Below are 22,773 nucleotides of genomic sequence, written 5' to 3' on the forward strand. Positions count from 1 at the left end.
GAGCTCAGAGGAGGTAGGGCAGCCAGGAACTAAACTGAAAGTGTTTTCCTTTATGTTTGTGAAGATTTACCCACATATTCCTTTACTTTTTATTTCATATTCTTTCTCTCCCCTGGTTGGATTTCAAGACAGTCTGATCCCTCCCTCCCCTTTTGCTTTCATACTGGTTATAGAGAGAGGAGTAATTACGGAACCTGCAAATCAAACAAATGGATTTGGGAAATGAGAAAGTAGTACTGAAATGACTGCTTACGCTGCCACTGAGGTCTATCCAATTCAACAGACACCTGGCTACAACAGGATTCAGAGCCACGATAACTGTTGGGGAGGATAATTGTGGATACCTGGGGTCATTTGGATATTATAAGCGAAGGATATATCAATACTGTGGAACTGCCAGCAGAAACTTTCATTAAAATAATAACCCATAGGCAAGGGACATCCAAGTTTTGTGGGTCTTGTCATTTTATATGATTTTGGGTGGCCCTTGATGCAAAATTAAGTACAAAAATGAACATTTAGAAGGAAAAAATAAGTTACTGGAACTTTGGAGACTCAGATCCTTTTCTTGAATCTCTTCAGGCAATTGCCAGAAATGCTCATCCAGAAGGGCTTGTTGATTGCAAATTCATCTTCCTCTACCCACCTATATAACACTCTTTGACTCCCAGGAACTCCCACCACACACAGGGCCCCTTGTAAATGATATGTGGCCACTAAACTTCATTGGTAGCATCCTCTGCCTATGAGAGCTTCCCATTGTAGCTAATCTTATTTTGTTGGGGAAGCCCCAAATTACCGTACAATATAAATAATGAAAATTTTCTATCTGATGGCTTGTCATTTCATTGTAAAAACTAGCAACCTCACGCAGCTTTCACCTGTGTAGATGCGTGTACCACGCTGACTTATATAGGTAACGGGGTGGCATCCACTCGGGCCTCGGGGCTGCACACGGTGTTGAGCGACCACCGCTGCAGCCGGCGGGGACCGCACTCTGCTTGCGGCTGGGGGAGCCGCGCGCGGGCGGGCCAGCCGGGGCCGCGCCTCCCGCTGATTGGCCGGGCCCGGCCCCTAGGGGCGGGCTCTCCCCGGCGCTCGCCCGGCTCGGGGTGGCTATATTGGCACCGTTCCTGCTAGGTCGAGCCGCTTCCCCGCGCTGAGCTGGACCTGAGGAGAGGCTTCTGAGGGTGGTGCGGGCGCAGGAAGAGGACCGAGTCTACAGAGGGCGAGCCGGCGGCTGCGGGGCTGAAGTGCGATGAAGCAGTGGCTCAGCGAGCGGAGGCTGGCGGTGTGGCGAGACGGGTCGGCCCGGGGCCCGGGCTGCTGCTCCGGAGGCTGCTGAGGCGCCGCGGCGGCCGGCGCGGAGAGCGGCGGGCGAGAGGGAGGAGAGGCAGCGGAGCGCGGGGGAAGCCGGCTGGGCGGCCGGCGGCTCCAGTTGGCCTCCCCGGTCGGGATACCCTGGGTGGAACCATGCGGGTTACCAAGTGGCTGACGGGGCTGCTTTACCAGCTCTCGCTCTTCATCACCAGGTCTTGGGAAGTTCGCTTCCATCCCAGGCAAGGTAAGGTCACCGCGGGACGCCTTCGGCGGTGAGGTGGGGGCGCGGGGGGCCCGAGTGGAACGTGCGGACAGAGGGGCGAGCGGCTCAGCCACTGGTGGACGCTGGCCCTGAGGGGCTCCCGGGGATCCCGGATCAGTCAGCCCGAAGCATCCGGAGAGGTCGCGGCTGCGCTGGGTTTCGAGGAATCACGCGCGCTGGGGACACTTCTCACTCCCGGGACCACGCGGCGGGGGCGCGTGGGGCAGGGTGGCGCGAGCACCTGGAGAGCACGAGTTGGCGGCGGCAGGGCAACGAGGAAGGACTGGGGAAGAGGTGGGCTGCTCAGGGCCATTAGTGGTAGGGTCTTTGCTTGGGGAGGGTGGAGCAAGTCGGGGGTGTGGGAAAGGAGGGCACGGACGGTCACAGTGCGCACGTGTGTGTGCGCGCGCGCGCGCTCACCAGCGTGTGTGCGTTTGTCGGGTTCCCGGGTGTATTGGAATCTGGGACCTTTAGCGGGCACTTTTGGTTAAAGACGTTTGGGACTGGGGAATTAGGAACGTTTGGGGGCTCATCGACCATATCTCTGTGGTTGCAGAAGCCCTGGTGAGGACATTGGCCTCCTACGAAGTGGTGACCCCCGCGCGGGTCAATGAGTTTGGAGAAGTGTTCCCTCAGAGCCGTCACTTCAGCAGGAAGAAACGCAGCTCCGAGGCGCTGGAACCCACGCCGTTCAGGACCCACTATCGCATCAGCGCCTACGGGCAGCTCTTCCGGCTGAACCTGAGCGCCGACGCAGCCTTCCTGGCCGCCGGCTACACCGAGGTGCACTTGGGGGGCCCCGCGCGCGAGGCCCGGGAGCGCGGCGCGGTGCCCCCAGACCTGCGCCACTGCTTCTACCGCGGCCAGGTCAACGCGCGGGAGGATCACAGGGCTGTCTTCAGCTTATGTGGAGGCCTGGTAAGCGTCCTCGGGTCCCTTGGCATTTTCTTGGGATCCAGTCAAGGGCTGCGTTTGGGAAACGAGGTCTCACGTTTTCGAGTTGGTGGTTGATGACCCAAGAGTTCAGGGTGGGCCACCAGAAGGACTGACACCTAGGTGAACCCAAGCCAGAGGCCACTCCCTCCTGCCTGGGGAGAGGAGTTTGGAAACCTCTAAAGCCTGGATAAGCATGTCTCTGCCTGCTGGGCCAAATCCATTCTCTACACGTAGCCAAGAGCATCTTTCTTGAAGGTGTCAGATGATGGAGTAGTGATCAGAAAGTGGCCTGTGAGGCCTCTGATATAAGTGGACTGTGGTTTCCAACGGGCGGGCAGGCTGTTTAACTCAGATGTCCCCATTCCTGGTGACCTATTGTGGCGGAATCTCCTGAGTTTACTTAAATTTGGTCCTGGAATTTAGAATGCTAGCAGTAAAAGAGAATGAATATACATAAAATGAAAAGGCTCTCACTGGTAAGGTTTGAACTGGGAAAGTTTGTTTTGTTGATAGTATGGGGATGGTCATTGATCTTAGAAGTACAGAATAGGGAGGAGTTTGAATCTGTTTAAGATGCATTGCACTTGAAACATAGAGTCTATCTATAGAGAACTGGTGCCAGCAAGTGAAAAATGATCATTAAAGTGACAAGAGTCAAAGAAAGAAATTTTGTAAAAATTTCACTGAGGAGAAAGAAAATGAAATAAAATACCTGGCTCTATGTGTTTCATTTGTTTCTCTCTCTCTAAAACAGAGGTTCTTAACTTTATTTATTTTTTTGCCATGAACTTCTTCAGCAGTCTGATGAAACCCAGGACTTCTATTCAGCATTATAACTTAAATGCATAAAATAACATACATAATGTTAAAAAGGAAGCCAATTAAATAAAAACAGGAATCAAAATATTATACAGCCAAATTTTGAAGTAGTAATATATACTTCTTTATTAATGCATTAAATAATAAGTTCCATTGGTGATGTCTATTTGCTACTATACTTCTGTGGTGGTAGTGTGTGTAAACAATCCAGCTAGTTACATCAACTGTAATGAACATGAAAGTATTATTTTGTTGGTAACAAAGCCACAATATCTGTGATTTCACTTATAATGATAATTGAAGGAAATGTTCACTATCAGAGGTTAACAAAAATAAAGATGCAACTTTTTCCCATCTAAGTTCATGGAACCCCAGGTTAAGGATCCTTGTTTTAAAACAGATATTATCACATTTCATCAGTAACCCCTCTGAGAAATACATATTCAAGAAAAAGCAAGAACTAGGAATTTGTTTACAGGGTTCTACCATTCCGAAGTACTCTAGCTTTTGTTTAGCACATGCACAGACAGACACACACGCACACAACACGCAAGATGCCTTTAGAAAGATATTCAAAGATATTTTCAGAACGTCATCAACTGTTTATTCTTTGATTAATTAAAAATTGGTCACTGTTCTCTGCAGGCCAAATGTAATACTTCTTTCAGGTTAATTGATTTAAGATGTCTTCCTGGGTGTGAGCTTTGGTCACTAAGAAAATTCAGAAAGTCTCTTTGCTCTTTTTCAAGTGATTATCTGGAGTTGTATTTACATGAAATGCCTCCCACAATTTCCTTCCTTTCTGCTATGGATAAACGTAAAATATTTGCAACATCAGAATGGCAGAAACACACTCCAGTATTTACACAGCCATCTATACTTCAAAGGAAAGAATAATATTCTCTTTTCTAAAACCTTTTTGAAATAATATTTAGTTTGTCAGGAAAATCCTAGATTTGCTACCACAAATTTGTCATGGTCAGTATGTTTGCTTGATTTATTATTTTATGGAATAGAAAACATTCCAGATGGGAGACATTATTAGGAGTGATGTTTCTGCTTATTTTGATTCATAATGTTATGTTCAAATGATTATTGAATATCCCCTTTTTGAACTCAGAAAAAAGTTGAAGATGTTTTTGAGTCATAATGGGAGTTTATCCTTTTTTGTCACTGTGTCAGTTTGGATACAGTTACCTAAGTCGTCATCATACATTATTAGTCTGATTTATTTATTTATGTGCTTTTCTTTTGAAGAACTTATTGATTTTATCAGAATTCATTTATTTAACATTTAAAAATTGATTTTCATACATAATGCAGTTTTACCTTACTGAATTTCTTTGCATTTGTATAAGGCTAAGTTGAGCACATCAGTAGAGACAGAAATTTCCTAGGAATATAGTACCAGGATCTAATTTTTTTTTTCAGTAGTGAAATCATAACCAATTACAAATCTAACTTAGTAATGAGATAAGTGACATTTCTTTGATTTTTTTCATTTTTGATATTATCACTAAGATAGCTACCTATTTATGATTATATATATTTTTTCTACCCCAACTCTGACATTAAATACATTTCTTTAGATTAATCATTTCATCAAATTTTAGAACCTCTGGTAGGTTTTAGAATCCATTTGCCATTATATCAGGTTCTTTTTGTAGTCTCAGAGTAGTCTTTAGTCTTTATATGTGGATAAATTGTGGTACCCAAAGCCTTGGCCAGCTGAGTTGTTTGCAGATCAGTGTTGATACAAAGCCTGGGAACTCAATAATGCTAACCTTACGACCCTGCTTTTACTTGCTTCCTAACTTATCTTTGTTACCTTGTTTTCTTGAATGCGATGATCTGGCTTTAACACATTAACTGCCATGTGAGTTTTATTTAACTCATGCTAGTTTTGAGTCCGGAGCCTCGTGAAGCATATGTAACTTACACATCTCTTTACCTTGGGAGCCATTTGAACTATTTTTCTAGTTGCATGTAATTCATGCACAGAAAATAATAAAATAACAAATTTTTCATTAAGTTAGAAAGGATCATTTTGTTTTCAAAGTTTTTATTCTGTTTTTGTAATAAAACACCGTGGCCCCAAGGAAAAAAAAATTATTTTTGCTAGTGTGACAGTCAATTTAACCTTTATCAATTCATTAAATGCTAAGGTTGAAGTTTAGCTGGTTGAGGTTTTTGGAGTCAGTCATTAATTTAGAGAAATTTTCTAGTCACTTTTTTTCTAGTTATTTTTTGCTTTGCTTTAAATCATGAATGGATGTCATATTTTATTAAATGTTTTTTCCTGAATATATTCAAATGAGCACATAATCTCAATTTTTTCTGCTAATGTGTATTATTTTATACATTGCTGGATTCAAGCATACATTGATCAATTACAAAAACTGACCATATACAGGATCATAAAGTGTTCTGGGGTCTTTGTATTGTTAGCGAGAAGGGTGAAGAAATTGTAGTGTCCTCCAGTTCCTCAAGTGTCTGGTGGTGTTCTTTGTGCCAGAGTCTCTTTGTACCCCTCTGGTACCAGCAACCGAATTCTGGGCCTGAGAATTTATGGCCTTTCTTCTCCTTGCTCAGTTAGAACTCACTGGTCTTGCTTGCTGACTCATCCCCTTCTGGGCTCTCACTAGTGCTGTATATCCCATTGAGTTTTGACTGTAATATCTGTTTGAGTTCTTGTCTGGCTGATGCATTGTGCAGCCCCAAGATACATAGTCCTGCAGCAGTGCTGTCCAGGTTAGCTGGTTTGGTGATGCTATTGGTAACCTTGCAGACCCCTTTAAGGGCCTCAAATCCTCTATGACATTTGAGAATCGAGAAGAACTCAGTTCTTCCCTTTGTCAAACTCTTCTATACCTCTAAATTTGGTGTGTGTGGAGAACTCTTTCAAAGGGTCCATTCTTTGAGTCCCATATAGTCAGCAAGCTGAAGCACTTCTCTTGGCAGTGCCTTTGAACAGTCTAATATGCCTCTGTTTCTGGGATTTTAACCCCTAATAAAGAAGTTAATATACATGCATCTTACCATGTGTTTCCCTTGCCTCTATTTCCCTTCCACCCCACCCCCAGCATCTACTGAGTTCCCCTTTTATATCTCGTTTGGTTGACCCGTTACCTTTCCATATTCCCATTTGAGGTAGCCATTTTACCCTTTCCTTCTTTGGTGGCTGCTGGAGAATGTGACTTACAGAGGAAAGGCATGAAAAACAAGTCAAATTGATATTTTCAAAGTATTATCCCCATACAGCCATTTGTTAAAATTGACAACCCAGCATATTTATTGATTCCATTTAGTTGCTAGTGTTGAATTAACCCAAAACATGTGAACTTATGTTTTCATTTCTATATGGCTAATCTTTTCCCACTTTTAGAAGTTTTGATATTTACATGATTTACATGTATTTCTCTTTTACTAAGTCACTGAACCATAACTAGTATTGTTTGATTTTCTTCCTAAGTGTTTCGAGCCCAAGAACTAGAAGGGGCTAAGAGTCTGCCAGAAATTTTCTTTGGGTATAACTCTTGCTTCTCTAATCTTTCTGTCTCTATAATTTTTCCTTCCCATAAGCATTTATTTATCTTATGATTCAAACATCTCTGAACAGAGATTTATTTATATATTTCCAAAATGTATAGTAGGTATAATGAACTGAATCATAAAATTTTCTATAAGTAATGTAATGGCTAATCAAACTCAATGTTTTTAATCCATTGATAGACTGTCACATAATGTGTAGTTATCAAGCTTTAATATTCCTATATTAAACTCTAACCTTTTTATGTCATATTATCTATCTTCTTTTAATGTTGATAAATACTCTTGCCAAATTTGAGGTCAATATGTACTTTTTTATGGCAATATAATCTATCTTCTCATAATGTTAATAAATAATCTTGCCAAAGGAGAGAGCAATATTTAATAAGTTAGCATGTACTTGTTGGGATGGGATGTATGAATTTTACACAGACTATTCCTGACAATCCCCTGTGTCTCTGGTAGCCTCCTTCTCACATTATGTAGTAGGTTCACTTTTAACGGCCCCCAGGGACTAACTTGACCACCTAGACAGTTAACTTCACTATTTCTTGCTGGGATTTGAGGCAATGCAGTCTTTTGGTTGAAACAGTTTCCAGATGTCGTAAAACCAGATATTACATCTAGCTTATACAGTATTCTCATGGAGTATCTTGCAGTGCCCTGTGTACTTTTTTGAAGTTTCTTACATGAGCCATTCTGCAACATGTCAGGCACTAGTGCTCTCTGATGACTGATTATTGAGTTGATCTAGTAACTTCTTGTTCAGACAAGAAATAAAAGTATGGAAACTATCAATAGTGTCTTTACTACTTTTTGTCTATTCTGGCAAAATTTTAGTTTTATTATTTTCTAAACTTCTTATTTTCCTAGAACTAACATAGCCCTGGATTATTACTCATGCCATTCTGTGTTCACATTTTTTTGTTGTTGGAAAAACTCATAAGAACCTCTTTTAGTTATTGATGTACTTGCTCAAATACTAGTCAAACAACAGTAGGGAGAATTTCCTGTGCCTCTACTTCAAAAATTCTAGTGTGTGTTAGTCCAGGTCCTACAAGAAGCAGATGCCAAGATGAGATTTTTTTTAGGAGAAATGTCTGTGTTAGAGAAACTAAGGAGAGCTGGGAGAGTGATATAAGTCTGAAACAGGTGAAGAGAAAGGATGATAATGTTGGGTAGAAGCATCCTAGGCTGCTGGGCAGTCCAAGCAAGGTTTAGCAAAGCCCTCCTTGAGCCATACATGGCCAAATGAGTCCCCTGCTTCCTAACAATGAGTCAGCCTTGGTATCACTGCCACACTCAGTTACTAACTGGGATTAGCCCTTGGGAGATGTGGCCAGGGTGCAAACACTGTCATGGATTTCAAAGTGCCCTTGGCCAAAGTGCATAGCATCAAAAGTTTTGTGTAAACTTTGAATAAGGAATGATCAAGGAAGGAGTGTTTAAGAGAGTTGTGAGGATTGTGCTGGGGAAGGCTTCTCAACTAGACTTTGAAGGATGTATAAACATATGTGGATATGAAAATTCAAGGGCTTATTGTGGGTCTATGCAGCTGAGAAACAGGGTAGGTTGGGTGGTGAGGGTTTAAGGTAAGGTTGGAATCAAATTGTTAAGGGCCCAGAATGCATTGCTAAGGAGTGAGGGCTTAAACTGTATATGGTAGGTTAGTTCAATGTGTTAGGAGGCAACGTTGTACAGGGTATGAGGAGGCAGTAAGTCACCGAGAGGAACACTGTTGTAGTCTACAGTGGGTGAGGAAGAGAGGCTACCTGAAGTAATGTGATTGCAGTGGGGAAGGAGAAGACTGGGTGCCTATGGAAGGTACACTACTGCAGACCAGTGGTTCTCAACTGGGAGCAGTTTTGTCTCCCAGGGGACATTTGTAACATCTGGAGACATTTTTGATAGTCACGATTGGGAATGTGGGATCTAGTGAGTAGAAGCAATGCTGCCAAACATCCCACAATGCACAGAACAGCCCCCCACAACAAAAAATTACAAAAACGTCAATAGCATTGAAGTGGAGCAACCTTGCAGTAGACCCATGAGAATTCTGGACTAGAAGAGAAGACCACCAAAATGGTTGTCAATGGTTTAAATGACTGAATGATCTTGTTGTCATTAGCCAAGAAAGACAACGACAGAAGAACAGGTGACAAGAAGTAATTATTCTGGAAACGTTTGTTTGCTTCTATCAGAGATTTACTTTAATCTTCACAATAGTTTGACTTTATTTGCTCTTCTCTCTGTTTAGAATGACCTTTCCCCCAAATTCCTATCCATCCTTCCTGATTCATTTTGAGCCTTCCTTTTCCCTGATCTTCTGTGGGAATTGACCAGGTCTTCCTTTGTTCCGTCATCTGACTTTTTATGCATTTGTATTCTCATTACATGGTAAATTGAAATTATTTGTCTACCGTTTCTATTTTGTTTATAGAATTTGAGGTAGCAATGATAGTCATATTCGTTTCAGCACCTAACTCAGCATATGGAAATGCTCAATACATGTATGAATGAATAAGCTAAAGTGGCTTTTTAAATATGTGCCAATATTTAGCTAGCTCTTCTTTACATCAGTCATTCAATGCAGAAAAATTATTTTTGCAATTTTAGTTGTAGTAGTTGGTATGTTTTATTATAGAAAGTTTTTGTATTGATTAAATCTTTTCAGATGATACCTAAGTTAATTGTGTTCCATTTAGAACTTCGTTCATTTGGGCTTAAATCAGACCTTTGTTACTTGTTGCTTTATTTCTGTTTTGCTTATTATAACTACTGTTTTCTACAAAATATATTTAGGCTGTCTAATTCATATTAATATTCAGAGGAAGAAATAAATTATTCATTTTTTCCCACAAATACTTATCAGTCATTTATTATCTAGCAGCCGCTGTTAGGCATTAATGGTAATGTCTTTCCTATTGGAATAGTATTGTTTTTATTAAAATATATTCATGAGCTAGATAAATGATTTATTACTATAGTAAGAGCATGGAGAAGGCAAGCTCTTGTCTATCTCTGTCCAAAGATGATACAGACCATTTCTATGCACATTCTGTTAAGGAGAACTATTTGCCTGGCTCTACCTACATGCAAAAGTGCTAGAAAATGAGGGATTTCCCAGGAGGAAGAGAGAAACATAGATATTGGTGATCAATAGCCTTTACAACAGGCTGCCCTTCTGTTCACCAAATATCCCTTTGTTCATCTCTTCCTACATGTCATACCTACTCATCTTGTTTACAAGGAGACAACCCCGAGTTTCCACAAGGGCACTGTCTCTGGCTCAGAGTACAGGATCTCTGGGTAATGCACAGTGTATCTTCATAAAGTCTAGATGTGGCATTTTTTGGCGTGGCAAAATGTGAATTAAAAAGACAAATTATTACCATCCCCCCCAAAAAAAAGAAATTAAAAAAAAAACATTATTTGTACCTCTGCCAACCCAGTATACAGCATGATCAGCATGACTGCAACCTTAACCTTAATCTCCTACAGAAAGAAGGGAAGATACCTAGTAGTCACTGATTTTTAGCAATTTTTTTCTCTTTCTGGTGAGGAATTATGGAGACCCACTACACTGGCAGGAGGGGAGTTCCTCGATTACTTTCCTTGATTCATCTTTCTAGGAAGTCCATCAATTGCCAAGGCATTTACCTTGGTTCTGCCTTATGGAAGGGTCTTGTCCATTATCCTCCTCCCTGCCTACATCTAGAATGGGTTCTGGGAGGATGCTGTCTTGTGGGGGAGCTTCAGGAATGCTGGGGTATTTCTGAGAACCTGTAGGTTATTTTACAGTGAAAGCAGAGGCTTTTTTAGTCCAGGTTCATGGATGTTTTGACAATATAATCCCTCAAAAACTTAGTTGGCTTCTGACAGCAGATTAAGTTTTGATAATTGCTTCAAGTTAGTTCCCTGTGATAGTTGCCAAAGCCTAAAAGGCATTTATGTTAAATCTGTAAGTGCCAAGAATCTCTTAAAGGGAAAAATAAAATGTCGGATTCTCACTTTACTGGTAAACCAGATAAAACTCCAACTGTATTCAAGGAGAAGAAAATTACAACGTATTGTAATCTTCAGATAGGGAAAAATACAAAGAAAGATATAATAAATGAAAAAAATTGATATATTTGCCTAAATAATTGAAGAGTACCATACATCCAAATAATTATAAATAAAAACATAAAATTAAAACGAAAATATATGCTACAAATATGACAGATGGTCTGGTATATGTATGGCATGTCTGCCTCTAGATATTGTATGTATTTTTGTCTTTGTTTTTAAGTACTATTACTTTATAACACTTTGGCAATATGTCACATATCCATATATACCTAGGAAATAGTTTTTAATGATTTCTCATGTTAAATTTCTCACTGTTATGATTTTTGGTTTTGTGTCTTCAAGGATATTTTAGTGAGAGTTTGGGAGAGGCTGTCCTGAGGACCACTACCCAAACCCCACAATAATGTAGCCATTTCTTTGGTAGTTCTCTCCACTTTTAGTGAGTTCATATGATGTCAGAAACACCTCAGTGCCTATAAGAAAGAGAAGTATTACAGAATTTACTCCTTGTTATTAATGTTGCTGGGACACACTATTTGAATTTGAGTGTTTGGGGTACATAAATCTTGGGTAGATGAATCCAGAATCTTTGTTTTATTTTCTTGATTCAGATGGGTCAGATCAGTCTCTTTTTTTAAGTGAGGTAGGTATCAGCAATGTATTTCCTTGTTATTGTCTCACATTTATCTATCTATCTATCTGTCTATCTGTCTATTTATTTTTTAAGACAGGGTCTGACTCTCTGTTGCCTGGGCCAGAGTGCAGTGGCATCATCAGAGCTCACTGCAACCTCAAACTCCTGGGCTTAAGCATCCTCCTGCCTCAGCCTCCTGAGTAGCTGGGACTATATAGGCTCTAGCCACCAGGCCCGGTTAATTTTTCTGTTTTTTTATAGTGACAGGGTCTCACTCTTGCTCAGGCTGGTGTTGAACTCCTGGCCTCAAGTGATCCTCCTGCCTTGGCCTCCCAAAGTGCTAGGATTATAGGTGTGTACCACTGTGCCCAACCTGTCTCACTTTTATACTGAAGATCTGGAAGTGTCCCACAGAATGGGAAAGGTAAAGAATGCTGCCAGAGGAAGGAAGTAAAACTTATCTTTTAAAAAAAACCTTACAATGAATTTTCTGCTTTATGCATCTGGAACCAGTTCTTCTGTTTTCTTTATATCATCGATTTATTCCTTTTTTTCAATGTATGTTTGTATATAATACACTATTTCCTAGGTATGATCATTAGTGTTATAATAAGGAACTGTCAGGAAGAGAAACCTTTTTGCATTGAACAGAGTATCCCAAAACAAAAATGAATTTCAGAGTTCATCTTTGTGATGTTTTATTATATAACATTTATACTCTGCCTATGGTTAAAAAGAGTGGCTGTAACATCTGTGTTTTTAGTGGAGAATTTTTCATCCTGTTTCAAAATATGTTCCGTTTCAAAATAGTTATGAGCTCCTATTATGAACAGCTTTTTAACACACATTACCTTTCTTAGGAAATGGGGTAAAATTTTTCCACTTTTGTTTCACATATAATGGAACTGAGGGTCAGAGACATGAAGTAATTTTCCCAAGATTTCATGAGTACAAACCCAGAACTCATATCTGGACATTCTTCTTATAAATATCATCATACCGATTCTCATGATATGATTTATGATTAAATAATGAAAAACTGAATATTTTAGTCAACAATTCAGCAGTACCTTATTTTCAAATGTTGTTCTTCAGTTCCCAATGCCTAATGTGATAATTGTAAATGATTTTGGAAAACAGTACAGGGGGTTTATATTTTGTACTTGTTGTTTTTACCCTTTAATGAAATCTGAGAGCACATTATTGGTTATAGCAACAGTACATGTGTTTCCCATGTATTGTGAAAAAATATATGGATGAATGCCACACTACTGAAATAAGAATATTTTGGAAAAACAATTCAATTGTATAAAATCCTCGAAACATAAAAATTTTGGCCTATGGGAATAAATTGGAACCAGTTGTATAATCACTTACTACCTTTCAAAACAGCTTGGCAAATAGAAGATCATTACTCTAAGTGATTTGGAAACCCTTGCCCAAGAGAAAACTGCTTTTGCTGCATTTAATAGTCATTGAAAGAAAGTGTTTGGAATTTGATTGACATTTATCATGAATCAAATTGCAGTGCCCATCTGTAGATAGGCAGGTTGCTAAAAATATGGCATGATCTAAATATGATTATGTGAACCACCTGTTTTGTTAAGTCCTCCAATTCCTTACTAGGTTCTTTCCAAGTTTAAAAAAAAAAAATTAAGCGCTTCCTTAGGAGCCTTTAGGCAAAGCCCTAATATTTTTATTATTTGAACAGGAAATCTACTGCAATGGGGTGGATTATAGAAAAGTTGATGGAAGTAAAATACTTTTAAGTCCTTCATTGATAAATAAAAAGAGGAATCACTTTGAGGACAAATACTTGCCATTTTTTCTTGAACTTAGTGTTTTCAAACATACAAGGTTTTATTTAAGAAAAGGCTTTTGAGTTATAAAGGCAATATTCTTAGCAGACTGGAGTATTCTAGCACTACTTAAAAGGAGGTGCTGATGGCCTCTGGATAGAACTATATTCACTTCCCCTCATATGGGAACACAGGTTGGACCCACGTGCAGTTTTATTGGAACATTAAAATAGAAGTACCTCCTAGATTTTGATCCAAAAGGAGTGTAAGAAAATTCTATGGTATAATATAAATATTTTCAGTACTGCTTGAGAGTAGTGTGATGTTATTCAAACTGGTTTTGTAGGTGCATTTAGTTAAGTAAACAAGCTCTCTCATGTCTATTTGTATCTTTTATCAAGATACTATCACGTTTCCCCTCTTCAGCATGCTTTTTAAAACAGACAGAAAGGGATTTTCCATGGATCTCTGTTCTCACGTTTCAAGAACAGTGTCTTTGTTACTTCTTATAAGCATAGTTGAAATTAGTTTTCTGGGAGGGCATAGAATGCTGGAGTTTTGTTATGTGTTGAAAATAAGTGATTTGTACTTATCTTTGGAAAATAGATACTGGTAGAATTAGTGAAGTATGTTAGGGTATAGGCCATTAGAAAAGTGTCCAAGAAATAGATAAGAATTCTTAATTTTTATAGCATTGCTTTTCATTTTATAGACTATAATTCCAGTGCTTTAGAGTCAGTATATCTGACTCTAAAATTTAATTAATTTTTAAATCATTTACTGTGTAATCTTAACATATTATACACTAAAGTGCCTAAACACTTTACTTTTTAGCATTGAAAGAAAACCATCATGTAAATATATATCAGACTAGTCTCAAGACTACCATAATTTAAGAATATTCAGAAAAAAATTAAATGATTACTAAAGATTATATGAGGAAAAAATCAGGTACTTCACTATGTTTGTTACAAAAATGTTCAATAGCTACATGTTGAGTGCCTGCTATGTTTCAGGCAATGCTTTAGATGTTGGAACTGTAAAAATAGTAAAGGTGTTCTTTATCAGTGTAAAGGGAACTTTATGATGACAATTGCCATAATCATTTAAATAATTTTAAGTGATTGATTTAAAATAATTGTTTTTTATTTACAATGGAATTTAAAATAGTGGTTTAAAAGTTACCTCTACATTATTTTAAGATATTTGGAAGTAAGAAATGGAAATGAAGTGTCATTCACTAAAAGTGTGTTTATCATACTACCTATAATTCAGTCACTGATTTCTGAATTGGTTCTTCACAGGAATATGCTTTTCTAAATGAAAAAGAGAAAAGTTTTGTTTATTTATTTATTTATTTATTTTTAACAACGATGGAAGCTTGAAAGCAAAGTTTTGAATGTAGATGAGTGCATATTTGTGTACTCTGAGGTGTGAAGAGTGCTTTTCAGTGTCACGATTATTTAGTACACTGGCCTCTGCCTATCTGACCTCATCTCCTACTTCGTATCTCCCAGTTGGCACAGCTTCAGCCTCACCATTCTGTCACTTTAGCTTGCCAAAATTTTTCCATCTCTGAGCCCTTCAGTCGCTGTTAGGAATGTTCACCTCTGTTTGGAACGTCCCCCCAGAATTTTCCAGGGCTACCTCCTCATTATTTTAACCTCAGCCTGGCTGTCCACTCCTGGAGTGCCTCAGCACCCTCACCCATTATTCTCTGTATCCTGGCCTTATTTAAGTTTCTTTTTTTTTTTTAATTTTTCTTTTTTTTTGTTTCAGCATATTATGGGGGGTACAAATGTTTAGGTTACATATATTGCCTTTGCCCCACCCGAGTCAGAGCTTCAAGCGTGTCCAACCCCCGGACAGTGCGCACTGCACCCATTAGGTGTGAATATACGCATCCCCTCTTGCCCCCTCCCACCTTCCCGAAACCCAATGAATATTACAATTACATGTGAATGTAAGTGTTGGCCGGTTAAGTCAGTTAATACCAATTTGATGGCGAGTACATGTGGTGATTGTTTTTTCATTCGTGTATACTTATTAGAATGGGCTCCAGCTCCATCCAGGATAACACAAGAGATGCTAGATCACCATTGTTTTTTTTGTGGCTGAGTGCTAGTATTTTTTTGCTATCACCTATAATATATAATGTTACTTCATCAAATTTCATACCTTACAGTCTCAATTATTCACTCATTTAATACATATTGGATTATTAAGTATGAAATGCTCGATTTCCTTTAGTACTAAGTTTGACAGTTGCTATCTCTGACATTGCACTTTGACACTTGTTTTATTTTTATTATGAAGGTACATCCTCATTCTTTCAAATGATTGGTTTGGTTTATGATTATCTTTCAAAGTTTTTTTTTAGAGCAATTTTTGTGAAACCATGGATAAGTAAAAAATTCATATTATTTTTGAATATGAGTTCCATCATGGAAACAGTGCTGTGCAGACAGCTGGAAGTATCAACGAAGTGTTTGGGAAAGATGTGGCTAATGAATGCACAATACATAGATGGTTTGAGAAGTTCTGATCTGGTGATTTTGATCTTGAAAACGAGCCACATGAAGGACTGGAGACCAAGGTGGATGATGATGAGCTGAAAGCTGTAGTGGAAGTGAATCCATCTCAACCTACGTGTGCATTAGCAGTAAGGTTTGATGTTACTATTCCAACAATATGGCACCATCTGAAACAAACTGGCTAGGTAAAGAAGCTGGATAGATGGGTACTGCATGCATTAAACTAAACGAGTGTCAGAAGAGAAATTGTCATGAAGCTTGCCTTTCTTTGCCGTCATGACATAAAGGCGAACCATTTCTACACCATATTACATGTGATGAAAAATGGATTATTTTTGACAATTATAAGTGTTCGGCATAGTGGTTGAATAAAGATGAAGTGCCGGAACACAGTCCAAAACTGAATATTCATCAAAAAATGCTAATGGTGTCTAGTGGTCCAGCACTGCTATTATCCACTACAGCTTCATGAAACCTGATTAATCTATTACAGCAGATGTCTACTACAACCAACTGGATGAAATGATGAGGAAGCTTGCAATTAAGCAGCAGAAATTGGTCAAAAGAGACAGGCCAATCCTCTTGCAAGACAGCACTCCACCACATGTTGCACAAACAACGCTGCTCAATCTACAGAGGCTGGACTTGGAAACTCTCTGTTATCCACCGTCTTCACCAGACCTTGCACCAAATGACTGCTACTTTTTCAAGGCTTTGGACCACTTCTTCTGTGGAACAATACTCAATTCTCAACAAGTTGTGGAAAACGCCGTTCATGATTTCCTCGCCACTTGCTCTCTAGGCTTCTTCGCTGCTGGCATAAACAAGCTGCTGTTAAGATAGCAAAACTGTGTCGATAGTTTAGGTGCATACTTTGATTAATTGTACTGCTTCTTGTTTGAGATATAATAAGCTACACTTTTAATTCAAAATCAGATATTTCATATTTAATGACCTTAATATTTATCTAGCATCTGGTACGTGCCAGAAATATAGAGAAGAGACAAAATCCTACTCTCAAGGAGCTTATATTTTAGTGGATAATATCAGGCAAGTAACAAACATAAATAAAAATATATCAGGTGCTATGGAGAAATATCATAGCAGTGATAGTGCTATGGAGAAAAATGAAATAGGATAAATGGACTAGAGATAAGAGGCTGGACGCCATGTTATATAGGGTGATGAGAGTTGAGCAGAGACCTTTAATGAGTGATAGAGGGAGCCGTTAGAGAGAAGTGCTTGAGGCAGCAGGTTCAGTCAGAGCAAAGGTTCTGAGGTGGGGGGCTATGCTTGTCATATTTGATGAATAGCAAGGACACCCAGAGTGGAGCTCTAGAGTGAGCTAAGGTGGAAGTGAGAGAAGGTGAATTCAGAAAACTGGTTGTGTATGTGCTTGGAGGGTCAGAGAGGGTGGTGGTGGGGCAGATCACAGGATCACACAGGATCACAGATCACTGAAGGACTTTTGATTTTGTTGAGTGACATGGAAAGCCATTAGAGTGGGATTTTTTTTTTTTTTTTTTTTTTTAAGGAGAGTGACATGGTCCAGACTTTCTGTGTCACAATTACTGTGACTTCTCTGTGGAGACTAGCCTAATTGAGGACTGTTGATTTAGTTTAGGAAAGAGAGAATGTTAGATTAGATCATGGATGTAGTGGTAAAATTTTGGAGAAGCGGTTGGTTCAATTTTGGTTATACTTTGAAGATTGAGTTATTAGGATTTGCAGATGGACTGAATATGGGATCTGAGTGAAAGAGCCATTCTTGGTTTCTCTTGAAGGTTTTTTGGCCTGAACAATATAAAAAATACTGCTGCCATTTACTGAAATAAGGAGCATTGCAGAAACAGCAGGTTTGGACTGGAAATCAAGTTTGGCTTCAGACAAGTTAAGGTTAAGAATATTATTCAAGTGGAGATGTTGAATAGCAAGTTTGATATTGGATTCTGGAATTCAGAAGACAGGTGTTTCTTTGTGAAAACCCTTTAATGGCTTCCCATTGCTTAAATTCTAAATTCCTAGTACCACATTCAAGATCTCTTACATCTGACACCAGCCTACCTTTTAAGGTTTCTGTCTCACACTATTACTGTATGTAGATCAAACGGAACAAGCTTTATTATTTATAGACTGTTCTAGACTTTTCTTTTTTTTTCCATTTTGATGCATTAGTCTATGCTATTCTTTATATCTGGAATGCCTGTCATCTTAACTCTGCCCATTGGAATACTATCCAGTCTTCTTGACTTTATACATAAGAGTGGGGAGAGAAAAGTGAACCATGGGAAAAAAACTTTTTAGATTCAATTGAAGACATTTAGTGAATAGACTCCTCATTATTTTGCTTCTGTGTGCTCATTTTAACCTGTGCTACAATGTGCTTTCTCTTCTTAGTGACTGTTGGGAAAAAATTCATTTTTATTTTCTTTATTTTCAGATGGGAACATTTAAAGCACATGATGGTGAATATTTCTTAGAACCTATAATGAAGGCAGATGGGAGTGAACATGATGATGATCACAACAAGCCACATCTTATATACAGACAAGAATTAAAGAGGAACTCTTTTCTACAATCTCACAAGCCCTGTGAAGTTTCAGGTAAACTATGCAGTAAAATTTCTTTCAGTTAAATAATGATACTGTTTAAATATTTTTATTAGTTATAATTCACATATTTTTCTTAAATATTTTCATGTATTTTTCTTTAATTGATTTTTTTAAATTGACAAAAATTGTAGATATTTACCATGTACAACATGTTGTTTTCAAACATATACATTGTGGAATGGCTAAATCAAGCTAACATATGCATTGTCTCACATACTTATCTTTTTTTTTAATGGTAAAAACATTTAAAGTCTACTTTTAACAGTTTTCAAGAATACAAGACATTGTTATTAACTATAGTCATGATGTTGCATAGTAGATCTCTTGAATTTATTCTTCCAGTCTAACTGAAATTTTGTATACTTTGACTAGCATCTTCCCAACTCCTTCCCAACCCTAAACCTTAATAACCACCATTCTAGTCTTTACTTCTATAAGTTCAAATTCCTTAGATTCCACATATAAAGGAGATCATGTGGTATTTTTAAAATATTGAATTATTTGATATTTAAATTTTTTTACCTATAAATATCCATTAGAGATTACCTGTCTATATATAACTTTGTTGTATGTAGTAAACTAAATTTAAATCCAAAGTTATTCAGTCTATGAGATTTACAGAAAATAATAATAGAAAAATTTTCTTTTAATCTGTTAGTCACACTAGTATTATTTAATTTTTTCAGCAGGATTTTAGATGAAAAAACCCTGAACCTAAGTAACAATAACACATTACTCAATTTTGTATGGTTTTAACTTTCTGTAAATGGAAACATATTGTATGGTTTTCTGTGACTTATTGTTTTTGCTCAGCATTGTTTCTGGGATTTATCTATTTTGATGTATGTAGTAGCAGTTAATTCATTTTCCTTGCTGTGCAGTATTTCATTGTCTGAATATATCGCAGTTAATATATCCATTTTCCTGTTGAACTTTTGGGTTTGCAGTTTTTCACTCTTATAAACTATTGCACTGTGAATATTCTTGTCCCCATCTCCTGTGTTTGAGAGTTTCTCCAGGATATAAACATAGATATTAGATAATTATATATTGGTTTTCAAAGTGATTTTTATCAATTTTATAGTTCCAGCAACATATGAGAGAGGTATGTTTTCATTATTTTTTCCTATAAAATTCAGACTACTGAAGATGTATATAATAGATTAGAATCTAGGAAGCATAGATTTCTAAAGTGTAAATCTGTTGCTAGTAAAGTACTTGTATATTGCATAAGAGTTGTATTTATTAAGAGTTATATCCATATATGTACATGTATCTTCATTATTCATAGGATGACATACAATGATGTGGTGGAGAAAAGGCACCTGCAGTTATCATCAAAGTACAAAATCTAGACAAAAGAGTGGGATTAGAAAGGATTTATTTCAGATTGTAGGTGTCCATAAACTATAGTTCCAAACACTGTGATGCCATCTGTTTTGGGATATAATGATATGTAGGCCTTTGAAGGTTTTCCCTGGGAATGCACTTCTTAACCTTTGGAGTGGTTCTCACTGTGTCTAAGGCTGTGTTTTAAATCTATTGACATAATAGATGCCTTTCTTATGCTTTTAATATGAGCATAAGGGTTTCGTTTTTATGGCTTCAAAGAAAACACAAATGGGTACAGCTTCACAATAGAATTCTACAGAAGGCAGCTTATGCTTGTTCTGATCTACCATTCAGGAGCAGCTTGTTTAATGAATTGTTTAGCTTCTTAAGAAAACCATCAAGTAGACATTCTGAATGCATAAATGTTTCACATAATGATATGCAGGGTTTTGCATTCACAATTAGTGTTCATTATCAGCAAGAAAATGGTCCAAGAAAAGCCTGACCTTTTTGTTTAAAAAAATTTTTATACTAAAGATTTATTATAAAAACTACAAATAAAAAACTAATAGAAAGCTTATGGGATTTAGTTCTCTTTTAATCACAATATACTTTTTTCTATAACTTTTATCTGCTAAAATATAAAAGGTAGTATCCATTCTTTTCAATTCTTAAATTACTTCCAATTTTAGGTACAATTAACATACATGTTCTTAATCACTAATAAGGGCAATCAATTAATGGCCAAAAAAATCAGCTACTAATCATCATTTTGTTAGTGAAAGTGAGAGTTGCGAATGTAATTAATGAAATGTTATCCAAGGCTTTTTTTTCCTCCCCAATTCACACATTGTTGTGCAGAAATACTTGAAAGTCTTATGTATTCTAATAAGTGAACCTTCAGCAGAATCCTTTAGATAGGTGGGCCCTACAGATTTACACATGAACCAAAATTATTAAATGGAAAAGGAAAAATTATACATTTTTTCATACAGTATTTCTATTGACAGTCTTAATTCATTATGATCCTAACATGTTACAATTCATAGTGGCTTCAGCCTTGATGAACTAGATTAAATTGTTTCCAAGGTCAGAGTTCACTGTGTGTCTTGAGATTATACAAATTACATTTGGCAGCCAAACCTAGCCATTGTGGAGGGCCAGGCCTTCAGATAGATATCAGATATATTCTAAGTAAAATCGAGAGGAAATGGCAAAGCAAGCATACACAAAAACCCTGCAAAATGAACAAACACACAAACACCACCACCAAGACAAAACTAAATAAAACCCAAGGTGGTGGTGGGGGACCCTGAAAAGATTGACAGGAATGAAAAAAGTCTCTGAATTCTGTTCAGTGTAGTTCTGCTATTGCTTATCCTCCAAGGGCTGATAAAATTGGTTTTCATTCCCCAGGAGACCTCATGAGACTTTCTCTGTTCCTTCCATCACCCGCTCTTGTCTCTCTCATCTCAGTGCCGTGGGGTGGGACACAGAGCATTTGTAGAGCAGTAAAACAAATGGCTGCATGTAAGTGAAATGAAATGTCTTTAAATGGGTGTTAAGATGATGTCAGCCAGCTTTAAATTTCTGTACTTTCCCTAAGTTTTTAAAAACATATTTATTCTTATAGTCTTTGCATCCCTAATGTACAAAATGTATAAAAATTTGTTAAAGCAAGGTTATAGACAAGAGGGAATGTAGCATTTGAATCTTCAAGGTCCTGATGTGTGTGGAGAAGAGTAACTCAGTTACTATTCCAGCAGAATAAGGTGCAAGTCTGTGGGAAGTCTGGGGAGGCTGGCAAGGCACACGTAGGCCAGATCTGAAAGGATTTTAAGGACTTTTTTGGCTATACCTTATTGGGGAAACAAAGATATTTTAAAGTGAAGACATCATATGATCTGCTTTTTTAAAAATGTTGTATTCCTCAGTTGGCATGGCAGCTTTTTAAAATATACATAATTTTGGATTTGAATGAGAACAGACTGAAGGCAAGGAGGCTGCATTAAAGAAAAAAGCTAAATTATTAACAAATGATTTGAGTGTTAAGCAAGTACAGTGCACATGAAGAAGTAAATTGAAGATAATTTCCTTAAAACATTTTTCTGAACTTTGATGAGAAGTTTATTAAGGGTTTTTTGTGAGTAACATATTTGGATAATATTTCTGTGAATACATAGGAATTGCCTTTTCAATAAAATTGTATGAAGATTACCCTTCCTTTAGAGATAATAATTTAATCAGCATCTGTCTGGAGGAAATCCAGATGTTTTTAATTTCAGCAGAGGCCACAGTTCACTTAGTAAGCTGGGCGTCAGGGAACAGAGTTCTAGTTCTCCTTCCATTACTAACTGGCTTTGAGACCTAAACCTCTTCAGGGCTCACCTAGATTAGGTAATGAATAGTTAATAAATTTAATCTGTTTCCACTTTAACTGAATGTCACATTTAGGGGTCTTTAACTTAGATGCCTTACAGCTATAGGAATCAGACCCTTACCAGAAATGTGTGAAGTCAGGTGTCATTGGGACATTGAACTGTCTACAGGGCACGGGAATACACGTTCTTCTTGCAAAAGGCACTTTGGGAATGTGGGGCCAATTGCCAGAACTTTAGTATTTTATAGAGAAGTTGAAAATATGTATATTTTTAAAGTGAAAAAACACTAAAAGAAACATAAGAACTAAATTTGGTTTGTTAGCCACCAGTTTGTAATCTCTAACTTGTGATTTCTGAAGTCCCTGTCATTTATAACATTTTATAAATTTATGAATAGAGAAAGAAGCTGCCACTAATTAATCTAGGGTCAGAGGATCATAAATATGGCTATGACCATGACTAATATTTTGAACTAATAACTTGTTAATGGTGTTTTCGAGAGTCAGCTCAAGCTTTTTTTTTTT

The 22,773-nt window shown here is 37.8% G+C and overlaps 1 protein-coding gene across 1 annotated transcript in view; it reads left to right on the forward strand.

Moving 5' to 3' along the window:
* Positions 1-1,473: 1,473 nt before the first annotated feature.
* ADAMTS20 (ADAM metallopeptidase with thrombospondin type 1 motif, 20) overlaps positions 1,474-22,773 on the forward strand; it is a 169,514-nt gene continuing 148,214 nt past the window's right edge. Inside the window, exons 1-3 of the mRNA XM_012638392.1 lie at positions 1,474-1,564; positions 2,139-2,500; positions 18,365-18,527. Coding sequence (XP_012493846.1) covers positions 1,474-1,564; positions 2,139-2,500; positions 18,365-18,527 — 616 coding nt within the window. The remainder of the gene's footprint in view (positions 1,565-2,138; positions 2,501-18,364; positions 18,528-22,773) is intronic.

The sequence above is a fragment of the Propithecus coquereli genome, unplaced genomic scaffold (assembly GCF_000956105.1).
Source record: "Propithecus coquereli isolate 6110/MARCELLA unplaced genomic scaffold, Pcoq_1.0 Scaffold13, whole genome shotgun sequence".
Lineage (NCBI taxonomy): Eukaryota > Metazoa > Chordata > Mammalia > Primates > Indriidae > Propithecus > Propithecus coquereli.